Here is a 12,241-nt window from a genome sequence, read left to right on the forward strand (position 1 = left end):
TTTCAGCGTCCCAATTCTGACTCATGCAAGTCCTGTCTCCTGTCTCACATTGTGAGCTGTGTTTCCAAGTTTATTGAGCTTGTGTGTACTCAGGCTAAGGAGAGAATTAGTCTCTGTTGGTTGTGATGGTTTTCTTATCAGGAAGACACCATCTGTAACTCCTAGATTAGTACAGATGGCTTACTGGCAGTAGCCTGAGACCACCAGGATACAAAATCTTCCATTGTAACAGTTGCATTTTTTTTTTAATTTTCTTTTTTCCTGCTCAGATGTTTTAGCATTTGCTTGTACTTATTTTCTTGTCTGCTGTGATGTTCTGTAAAAAAGCCATTTTTAAGCATGTCTCAAACTGTGGATTTATCACCCTTCCTGATGCTACTCTTCTGAACTGCTTGTAATTTTAAAGAAAATAATTGTGGCTTTTGGGCTCGATGTACCAGCCCCCCTTCTTTGTGAGGATTCACAATTTCACAATGTAAATGTAGCATGAGAAATCTTAAACCAAAACAGCAAGATGACTAACTTAGGGTACCAACTGTGTCTGGAAAGCATTCTTCTTTGTTTTACAGGCAATGCCACAGCAGTTAAGCAGTCTCGGTACAGGATTATCATTCAGGATGCTGCCAATGGGGGACAGGCATGCCCAGACACCTTGTATGAGGAAAGAGAATGTGAAGATATTCCCGTCTGTCCAGTTTATAGGTAAAAGTGTTAGCTTAAAAGTGTTAGCTTTGAATCAGTCTCTTTCTAGTGGGTTTCCATTTCTACAGAAATTAATCCTGTGGGATCATCCAGCACAATTTTCACAAGAAAATGACATGAAACTGAAAAATGGAGGGTCAGTAAACAAACAATAATCGAATAATAAGTTTTGCTAAACGTAGTAGAGTTCAAATTGGAGATTTCAGATGATCTGATTTCATCAGGATGAGCGCTAATAGACACAGCTCCTAAAGATGGTAAATTCAGTATTGGAGGTGTTTAAGGAAGGTCTTACTGGGAACTCTCTCCTCAGTGTATCTAAAAATCAATGCAAGCTATTTTGATACTGCAGGCACTCAGTTGCCTTAATCATAATTGTATGCTTACTGCAGAAACACTGTCTTCTCCCCTGATGTTCTCACTCCAGTGAATAATATGCACTTTAAATTTCTGATTAGACAGATAGTACAATAGGACAATTACTCACCACTCTTCATTAAAATTCTCTGACCCATCTGTTATACAATGTTAGTAAATATAGCCATATTATATCTTTGCATATAAATCTTCAAACTGCACACCCTGGTCTCAGAGCAGAGCAGGCAACTGAACGCTGGGACAGAGCAGGAGTCGAAACATTCAGTGCTACGTGGCCCTGTTCTGCACAGCACTGTGGAAAGCCACTGTCTTGCATTCTTGGTTGACGCACATCATAGCATTGAAAGCAGATGGTGCATGAGAACAAGATTTCAGGAGAAGAGCCTGATTTCAAAGCACGCTGAAGCTGTTTGCTGTTTTATTTTGTGACTGTGAATGATGCCCTAGAAAAGTCAGGGAGGGAAGTACGATTGGAGAATGAAATGACTTTCTAGAAGGTGAGCCCTACATCTGAATTTCAGTTCATAATGCATATTTCAGCAGTGATTACAACTTTTTGGCTATTTTTCCTCAAGTCTTTGTAGTATATCGTCATTTCCATCTCAGCTTTCTGAAGTTCTTTTCTGGGAATATTATTTTCCAGTTTTAGCCACTTAATCATTAACATTTTCCTCTCACAGGTGGAAGACCCATCGATGGAGTCATTGTGTACTGGTGCCAGAATCAGTGAGACAGAATGTGCTGGGACATAACGAGGCATGTGGACATGGTTTGCAGTCAAGGGGTAAGCTTTCTCCATGTGATCTCTTAAGTACCTAAGGTGATGGAGGATGATGTTTAATAGAGTCTTTACTCTTTTAGAGTAGCCAATTTGGAAACAGTAACTGAAGCACTTCAGATGTAAAATGAAGAGTTTTGGGAAGTGGATTCATTATATGGTTTTTCTGCTCCATCGAAAGTCAAAATACCAGCAACATGATAGTGAGCTTGGAGTATAGGAACAGATTTATGCTTGGCTTTCAAGTATCCTTAGAGTAACCTCTCCTGCTTAAGGATAAAGCACATTGCCTTAGAGAAGAAAGAACTGTATCCGTAGTTCTCTATGAAGTAATTGCTTCTTGGTGCTAAAAAATGGAAAGGATAAGTTCTTTGTAATTTTAAATTTTACTAATAATTTGCCTGCTTTTATCAAGACTGTTTGAAAAATTCAGCATTGGAAAAGGCTTTGGGCTCCTGCCCTTTGTGTGCTTAAGCACTTGGAAAATACAGTGATCCAGTTGTCTGAACAGAAGCATTAAAAAGAATTTCATTGTTCTGAGTATGCGATCAGAGTCTTAGCAGTTCCTGCAGATGGCTTGAGATGTGTCTGCTATCAGTCTGTTGAGAAATCTAATAAAACCTTTAACAAAAGGTTATTTTTATTGAAAAAAGATTACTATACAGGTATGCTAACTGAAGAAATTTGACATAGTAATTTACTCCTTCGCAAGGTTAGAAACTGTTCTTTAAAGATGAGTTGATTTTCTTACGTAATCTGGAAACAAAGGGAAAGAAAGAAAAGCTCTGGCAGTATGTGAGCTGCATCTGAAAGAAGAAATGTTTTAAACTAAAAGAAGTAAATACCTTTAGGTTTTGACCACAAGCCTTTCCACAAGGTTTTTGAAGAGAGCTCTGTAAATTGAGACATCCTGAAATGTATTCGTGGATCTCGGTGTGAAGGGAGGGCAATCTTTATGCTCCAGTAGTCGTATGAACTTTTTACTAATCTTACTCTGACAGGATTTGAAGTATAATAGGAGAGTATCGTGCTTATTTCTGCTCTGTGGAGAGCTCTCCAACAATTAAATAGGCTATGTGATAGTCATGCAAAAGGAATCTCACAGTTTGGTGGGTTCAAGCAGAATTTGCTTTGGTGTTAGGTTCACTTTTCGTAATTATCTGTGATTTTCACAACAGCTCTGATTTTGGCAGTTACATGATGTGATGGTACAAATTGGCAGTGTTGAAGATGAATGGAGTTTCAGGAAAATGAATTCTCAAATGGAATGCACACAGAATTTACGGGGTGCTGCCTACAAACTTGAGCAAAGGCAGCTGAAACCCAGCTACCTGTTGGAGTTGCTTCTGAAAAACAAGCTGGTAGATTTTCAGAGATTATCTGTAAAAGTAAGGGAAGCTTCAAAAAATCTGATGTTTGCACCTCATCTTGCTACATGAGCTCTTGAAGAGCAGCTGGCCTGTGCAAAGACATGCTGTTACCAAACTGTCACTGAGTAACTGTTTAGCCAAACATGGCAATCCACTTACACAAGTTGCAGGATCTCTTCCAGCATGTAGACATCACTACTTGAGGACTTGTGAATTTATCCTTCTTCACTATGAAAGTGGCCTTTGGAGGTTTTTTGAAATAAAGCGTGAGGCAAGGCTGTATACTTGGCTCTGTTCAGCCTGAAATCGGGCGTGAGGGGAAGGAGGTGCATCCATTCCAGAGAGGCAGACAGCAGAGCATAACAATTGTAAGTCGTAGCTACAACATTTCCAGATCACCTGGGAAGGCTCTAGATTCATTAGAAATACTTAAAACTCAACTGTATAAGTTTTCTAACTTAAAGTTTATAACTTTTCTAACTTTTAGATCTGTCCTGTTTTGAAAAGGCATCGAACCTCCAGAAGTCCCTTCCATTCTAAATTGTATTGCCTGATTGGGTGAGCCTAAGGAAATCTTTTGAGGGAAAACTGTACCATTATTACAGATCTCCAGGTGTTGATGTTACAGATATATGCTTTCCTGCAGCATTCATGCATCCTGTCTGAGTTTGCACGTGAGGTAACAGCACTGTTCTGTTGAGTAATTGGCCAGCAAAGTGTGTCAGTGTCTTCAGCCAGTAAGTGCTTATTCTCCAAAGAATATTTGCACAAATTGGCCCAACTTTTTTTTTTTTTTTTTTTTTTTTTGCAGAGTAGCAACTGTTATCTTATTGACTGAAAATAATCAACTTTATAGCATCCATTTTTAGAATTTGTTTTTTCTTTCTCTGTCCACGTCTTGACTGTCATTTGAATAAGAGGATTTCAGTTTTCCGTGACTGCTGTGGTTGGCCAGATACAAGGTCACTGAATTAATATGAAGTATTTCTAAAGATAGAAAGTGTGTTTATGTGTATATGGTTAGATTGTGTTTTAGAATACTTAGAACTATGAATATGCTGAGGGAAAATGGAGTCTGAAATGACTTTCAAGCTCTGTTCTTAGAATAGATTCTGATAAAGATACTTGTAGATCTTATTCCATGAGTGTTGTCACTTATGCACATGTAACATGCTGAAGATATCAGGGTTTATCTCAATAATGAGCAGAATAGCCAAAGAGATGATGACCCCCTGAAGCTGCAGTTGTTACAGCTTTATCTTGAAATTGCATTGCACTAATTACAGTGGCCTTTAATTTAGTATATCATCTGCAGTAGACTTACATGTTCAGAAAACAATCATGCAGTTAAGAGGAAAGAACTATTTAGAGCTAAGAAATATAAATGTTATTTAAACTTCATTAAGGCATCATTTGAAAAAACAGAAACCAACAAACCACCTAAAACAGAGACTCGAGAATAAAACAGTGTGGGGATATTACTGTTGCTTGACAGTAACACAGGCAACATTTCTAACAATAAATGAAGAGCTTTACAAGCTTTTCTATTGCTATATAGCTGTCATTTTCCTCGACAAGTGACTAATTTACTAGAAGGTGTCAAGAATGTGAGAAAATTGCTTCTGCTTCAGATGCCCTTCAGTGACTTTACTGTTCTCTGATGTTTGTGATGGAAGATCCTTCTGAGATGACCTCTCCCTTCAGTGCTGACATGATCAGCCATCTTAGACATTTACATTTTTGCGGAGGAAAAAAATGTGTTGCTCATTACAAGGGATTGTTAACATTTAATTAGTGGATGGAAAGCAGGCTTTAAGCAAATGCCTTTGAAAGCTGCATCAAAAGCCATTGGACAAATAAATAGACACGTATTAAGGACCAGACTGATGTAATGAGGTACCACTTAAAAATCTAGTCTTGGAAATACCTGACAACATGGTTATGTAAAGAGTAGTTACTTTCCAAAAGCAAGAGACACTGCAGCAATGGAACATGTCATAGCTTATTTTCTTCTGCTGCTGCTGCCTCTCAGCTGTGACTCATTTGAGGGATTTGACCATATCTCCCCTCATTAACAGCAGCAACGTGTGCATCTCAGAGCTGTACCTCCCCATCAGAAGAACACAGAAATGCTGTGACACAAAGCAGCAAATTCTCTAGGAGAATAATATATTGACTTACATACAGGCAAACAACAAAGCCACCAATGTAGTAATGAGAAACTACTTCTCTGCTTTGAAAGAAGTGCTCACTCCTTGGCTCACCTGAGGTCTTGGGGTGGATCAATACTAGATTGCCTCCTTGTGCATCTTAGTAGAACATTTTTTTTAGCATGCTGTACTATTAGACCATATATGATCTATTTCTTTCATCCATTATACAGGTTATAAATTCATACCATGTGGAATTTGCTAAGAGAGTTGGTGATATAGATATAATCCATTTTTGTGCAGAAGTTGATATATGAATTGACAGTGAAAAAATAGAATGAAGAAAGCACCGGACTCGAGGAGTTTAAGATTCTGCTCTCCTTCTGCTGTAGCTGTAGGAATATTGCAGATGAGTGGTTTTAGACTAAGATGCAGATCGAGGGCTTATCATTAGGAGAAAAAAAAGGGTAATAGCCTGCCATGAATTTTTTACTGGTGTGTCTATATGCAGAGAATATAAATTTTATATATAAAACAGGTGAAACTGGGATTACAGACATGATTTGTAATAAGTTAGTGACTAAGTCCACGTTGGTGCTATACCTAATAAGATGAAAGGATGAATTTTGGCATTGCCTGCACACATTGTACCTGCAAAACCATTTTAAAGAGGCATTCTTTAGATACATTATTTACTGTGTGATCAGTCTGGAACAAAATTTGGGCCACATACATCACTGTTGTTTTTACTGAAATTAGTTAATTAGTTTATCATGAGATGTGAGATGTGCCATCAAAAAACATAATTATTACTATTTTTTTTTTGCTTTTTTTCAAGTAGAAAAGTCTTTTGAAGCCAGAAGGCATAAACACTGAAAACGTATATTACAAGCATGTACCAATGGAGGGATTGTTAAAAGATCAGAATAATGAGAATAAAGATAGTCACCCAACAGCTCTTATTCTCTGCTCACATGATACTGGACTTCCCTCTTTATATGAGAGATGTCAGCTGACATCAGAAGATACCTAAACCAGTGCCACTATATTTCAGTCTGGGTCTGGCTCAAATTCCACCTCTGATGTGTCTGCTGTAAAAATACCAATTTCAGGAGGTACTTATTGGAATCTTTTCATAATTTACAGTCTAGAGGCAATGCGATATCCCAGAGTTTGCAGTGGATATATTTATGATGGCAAATGTGGCAAAAACACGGACTACTTCAGTTAGGTGATGATGTTTTATGAGCAGTGGTTTGCAGTGTGAGTCCTGCCTGTGCATAAATCTGTCCAGCTGATAGTGGCTTACCTGTGATCAGTAGTTCCCTCCAATGTTAGTTCTGCCTGATAGGACACTTATCCCTTGACCATATTCTCAGTGATGCGGAGGGTTTGTTAGTGCTTATTCTGCTGATGCTGGTCTAGCAAACTGACACTGATAGACCCAAGGGAATGGCGTGAAGCTGTGCCAGGAGTGGGACCAGTTGAGCATAAGGAAAAGGTTCTTCACCAGAGGGTGGTGGAGCATGGAATAGGCTCTGCAGGGTAGTGGTCATGGTCCCAAGCTGCTGGAATTCAAGGGTGCTCTCAGCCATAGGGTTTGGATTTGGGGTGATCGTGTTTGAAGCCAGGAGTTTGAGATCAGTGGTCCTCGTGAGTCTGTTCCAGCTCGGGATATTCTGTGATTTTATGATTCTCGTTGGAGGTCGTGGAGACGTGACTGAGAGTGTGGACTCAGGAGCACAACAGACAGAGCATGAGTCTTGGCCAGACAGCAATGTCTGGAAAACACCTGCCTGCCCACTGGTATCTCTGATAGCAAATAGCTGAGGACAGGGTAAGGACGGGAGCTGGATCTTGTTAGTGATATATTTGAAAAGGTTTGTGAAGTCGTTCTGTGATCAGTGTTCAGCGGGTAGCCTTTGCAGGATGTTATCTCTGCAGCTTTGCCAGTGTAGCCGTTCTGCATCCTACTGCAAATTCAGACAGTACGTGTTATCTGTATTTTTATTTTCTTGTCACTGATAATGCAATTTTCAGCTTACAAACACATGGAGAGTAGAAAGGTGATAAGAAACAGCCAAAATGGAATAGATTTACTATTATTTGTTCTTGATAATCTGATTTCTTTCCTTGACAAAGCAGTTTGCTGAGGATTCACAATAAGGTAAGTGGAAGGCAGCACAGATAACGTTCCTTTGACTTTAGGAAGACATTGAGTCCAGTCCCCCACAATAGTCTTCCATATGCTACTCAAGTTCAAAGATTGACGTTGTATAAATTTGAGAAAGTTCTGCAATCAGAGCAATACAGAATGAGGTGGTTGTGTAACTGGCTGAGAAAAGACATTGATAGCTATGTTATCAGCTGTTTGCTGTCAACCAGGAAGGCCATTTCAGACAGCCTCCCACCAGGAATGCATACTCTTGGATGTTTTCGTTATTTTCACTACCACTGTATGTAATGAGAGTATAGCTGTAACACATCTGAGTAATTGCAAATTGCAGATTGTGAATATTCCGAATGAATGGTAGGCCTAAAAATTCAAGTTGTTTAAGTTTGAAAATGCTCTGAAATCAGTAAAATGAAATTTTCATTAAAGAAAAAAAGGTGCAGTGGTCACACTGTGTAGGAAGGCAGAAAGCAGTGCTGCAGAGGTGAGTGCTGAAGTAGGATTTATGGACTACAAGCTAGTAACATTATACCATTGTTTAAAAAAAAAAAGTGTCCATCATTAAATCTTCTATTTCTTACATTTTCATTCTGATCCTCAAGCTCCTGAGATTGATTTTTTCTGATTCCTAAAATAAAATATCTTTAACAGGTAATCCTTACTTTTCTTTCTGTTCAGTAGTGCTTTCTGCCACTGTAAACAATGACAAAAAAGTAAGATCAAATTTAAGCTTCAGAACTTTCTCTCAAGGAATTCTAATACCTTGTTTGCCAATGGAATAGATGAGAATTTTATTTTCCAAATTACTAATTTTTCATTCATGGGGAAAAAGATAGGCATTTATGAGGCTATGGTCTGATTCCACATTTGATTTTACATTGGAACTTATTTTGGTCTTTGTGAACTATGTTCATCTGTGCACAGGAATTTGGATGTATCACTACAATATGAATGTTTTACTACATGAGTATGGATTTTTTGCATCTAATTTCTATCAGTTTGCTTTTAGACTTTTACCTTTAAATTATTCCCAGAGCGAGGGTTTAATTTTGGATTTGATGTTAGCTTCATTTCATGCAAAAACGTGTAATAATGTTTCATAAAGGGAGAAACAAGGAAAAATGGAGGAGGAGGAGACATTAATACGAAAAAAAAAATCTCCTGGAAAAGCTGCATGAATGCATTGTTATCCTTTCCTGTACTATCAGAAATAAGGATGGTATCCTTTCACAGGCAGACTTTCAGTAAATTGAGATTTGGAACCATTGGAATTGAGCAGGAGAGGGGAAGGGGCAGATGTGGCTGTGTGAGATGTGGTGCATAAATCACTCTGAGCATTTTGTGACTTTGAGATTCCTGCAGCTTAATTTATGAGAACTAAATTCAACCCTGTGTATTTAGAAATCATCCTGAGCTCCTTTCCTAAAACCTGGTGACTTGGCAGAGTTGTCTATGTAAATGCCTGTGTTGAAGACTGCAGCTAGGAAAGCTTATGAGGTAATGGGTTGGGAATAGCAATTAGTCCTTGTATTGTCTTACATCTCGCTGATGTCCAGGTAACCTGTTCTTGTAGACAGTTTTTCTTTCCTCAGGACTTGGTTGGTACGACAAGGGGGGAAGGATTGGTGCTCCAGTGAGAAATTGCTCACATGACAGTGGGCTTCCCTTCTTTTTTTTATGTGAGGTGTCAACAGATATCTGAAGGCCTCTAAACCAGTGCTGCTGTATTTCAGACTGAGTCTGGCCCAAATTTCACCTTGTGTGTGTCTGCTGTAAGAGTATTTCACAGGCAGCCAGGGAATCAGCTAGACCTTACTTTATAGATGCTAACTAATAGCAAGAGAGACTCTAGCTCCTTTCAGTCATTGTACTCATTGCCAGCAACATCAAAATTGAGAAGACTCTTAAGAGAATTTGTCCTGACAGTAATCTACAGTGCAACATTTTATCCAAAGGCAATTCAGTATTCTGTAGACTTTCCATAAAATAAAGATGATGAAGTCTGTGCCAAATAAATTATTTGATTTCCTTCAAAAATAGGACAGTGTATTCCACTCTGTACAGGAATCAAGCATGTTTTCTAGCTTTATTCTATACTGTTCCTATCTGATAAACAGAGCAGAAATAGCAGCATCTTAGTACCACACACAGCATTTATTTTCTGAAAATCAAGTAGAAAAGTCTTTTGAAGCCAGAAGGCATAAACACTGAAAATGTATATTACAAGCGTGTACCAATGGAGGGATTGTTAAAAGATCAAAATAATGAGAAGTAAAGCAGAGGAACATCAAAGCATTCCAGGCTATGTATTTCTGCCTTGATTAGGAGGAAGGAGGGAAGAAGGGGGGGAAAGAAGGCTTAAGATCAATAGGAAATGGCCCAATCACCTCAAAGTCAAAGGCAGCACCATTCAAATGTGTACAATTTACAGGAATTGCTAGAGCATCTCAATCATAAAAGTCCCCAATGATCTGACAGTACTCACACCATACGTAGCAGGTACACAGAAAGAGTCAAGATCATCTTATCTGAAGGAAACTCCTTTTTAAAAGTAAGGCTAGAGAGATTTTCATTTTGTCTTTCATCCCTCTGATTAAGATCATCTCTCTTTGGTCCTCCTAAGATTTCTTTCATCTACTATGTAGTCTGTATGATCTAAGCAACTATCTTTTGTGAAAGTCATTTTTGGGGCCCGTTTTTTAAATGATGGATTGTCATTAAACAGTGGAGTAGATGAAAGAGGTCCAAGGAAAACCAAACTGCGCTGAGACTTGCTCAGGATGATGAAAGACATTAGGAGAGTCATAATGAAGAGCAATCTCTCCTTCCAACTGGAGACAGGCCCTTCCAATTACTACTTGTTTTAGCATCAACTTCCAGTGATTTAAGATTCAAGCTATGAACCATTGATTCAGACTTTTCTTAGGAAACTGAGAAGCTTCCATTGGAACAGACCTGAGTGGTCATGTTCCATGCTTTGTGCAGAGGATATGATAAAGTCTAACAGAAGTCCTTTCTGTGGGTTGTAAATAGACCTATTTGCATAACGTTGTCTGTTCCTTTTCAAAAATACCATTTTTTAGAGCCATTTCACTCTAAAACTGCTTTGTTGACTTAGAACCTAAAACAGGAGGTTTTATAATCCTTAATATTTTATATGAGCTCGTGTAACTGTCACTGTAGCTAGACATAAAAATATCTGATTTTTTCTCATGTTCTTCGTGGTCTGTTGGTTTCTGCTGTGTCTGATATACTGCAGTTCCATGAATTAACCCTGCAGTGTGTAAACTGTTTTCCTTTATTGATGATTTTAAATTGAATTACATCATCCTTTGTTCTTGAGACATTTGAGCTCAGTTTTGTTCCCTTTTCTGTTTGCTGTTTTCTACAGCCCTTCAGTGTCCCTCTTGTTCACATCTCCATGCTGTAGGCAGTCCCATTCAGGACTGATGTAGATCAACTTTTGCTTTTATAAATTTTTCATTTCCTTCTTGTTGTTGTTGTGCTGTTTACAAATCCAAAGATAGTTCATGCCAAAGCCATTCTGGTTCATAGGAAATTGTTAAAAATTTATCTGAGCATGATAAGATCCACATTCTCTGGAAAATGGCCTGGAGAACTTTTCTTCAAATAGGCAGCTTAAATGAGGAACCTTGATGCAAGACCAAAAAAAAAGCAAATTTATTAAAAAGCTTTTATGCTCTAAATTGTTGAAAAAACTTTAGAGATGCTTTCCTCGAAGCAATTACCAGAATAATGTCATCTTGTCCATAATGATCTCAGTCAAGTGGAATACTGAGTTCCAGAAATTCCAGAGATGTTAACTGGGAGGGATAAAGAGTTTTGTTCTTAAAGTAAGGTAGTACCAAACAGACTTAGTAGAAGTTGCATGTTGTTTTTTTTCTTCTTGTTCTACATTTGTTAGAAAATGCTTCTCATTGGAAATTACTGAGTCAGATTTCTTTAAACTCTGTTACTGAACACAAATATTAGCATCCTAAATGAGAGAGCTCATCAGTGCAGCTTACTGTACGTCTTCAGGCACGAGACATGTTAAATGTGGCATGCCACAAAGGTGCAAAATGAGTCACAGTGTCATGTTAATTGAATGTGAACTTGTGTATTTATGCTACTCCAGCAGCTTCATGTCTGCAGTTGAGGATTTAGACATGACTTTTCAATTTTAGAATAAATGAATAACTGCGGCTCAAACTACCTTTCAAAAATCCCATAATCTCACTTTCAAACAAGTGCACTAAAGTGGCAGTATGGTATCTGGAAGTGACTGGAATACTTATGCAATGCTCGTACTTAGGAGGGAACTTGAAGCAATCATGAAATAGTATTACCGACATCTTCTGTACTCATCCAGTGGTTCTCTTTTCTCTTGGCTCAGTTTCTAAAGATGTTTATGTCACTGTGTTCTGGAAAGATAATTAGTTGATTTCCTTTTATTTTCTTTTTAAAGTAGCCTTTCTGCATTAGGAGAATGAGAAATGGTAGATTCTAGTATAGAGAGCATTGCTGTTTATGGGATAGAGGCTTTCTTTAAGTTGAAAAATATTTTAAAAATATAATTTAAACAGTATGTTTAGCATTTTCTAAAGCAAATGTGATTATTGCAGCATTAATGCTTCTGAGAATTCCTCCTGTTAGAAACACTCCTTTCTTCTCTTTCATTAACAGTATT

At 38.0% G+C, this 12,241-nt stretch overlaps 1 protein-coding gene across 3 annotated transcripts in view; it reads left to right on the forward strand.

Moving 5' to 3' along the window:
• The window catches only part of THSD7B (thrombospondin type 1 domain containing 7B), a 291,869-nt gene that overhangs the window by 164,607 nt on the left and 115,021 nt on the right, over nucleotides 1-12,241 (forward strand). For all 3 annotated transcript variants that reach the window (XM_085228059.1, XM_085228060.1, XM_085228061.1), the window contains exons 12-13: nucleotides 570-702; nucleotides 1,761-1,864. In XM_085228059.1, coding sequence (XP_085084185.1) covers nucleotides 570-702; nucleotides 1,761-1,864 — 237 coding nt within the window. The remainder of the gene's footprint in view (nucleotides 1-569; nucleotides 703-1,760; nucleotides 1,865-12,241) is intronic.

Source organism: Meleagris gallopavo, chromosome 7 (assembly GCF_905368555.1).
Source record: "Meleagris gallopavo chromosome 7, MGAL_WU_HG_1.1, whole genome shotgun sequence".
Taxonomy (NCBI): Eukaryota; Metazoa; Chordata; class Aves; order Galliformes; family Phasianidae; genus Meleagris; species Meleagris gallopavo.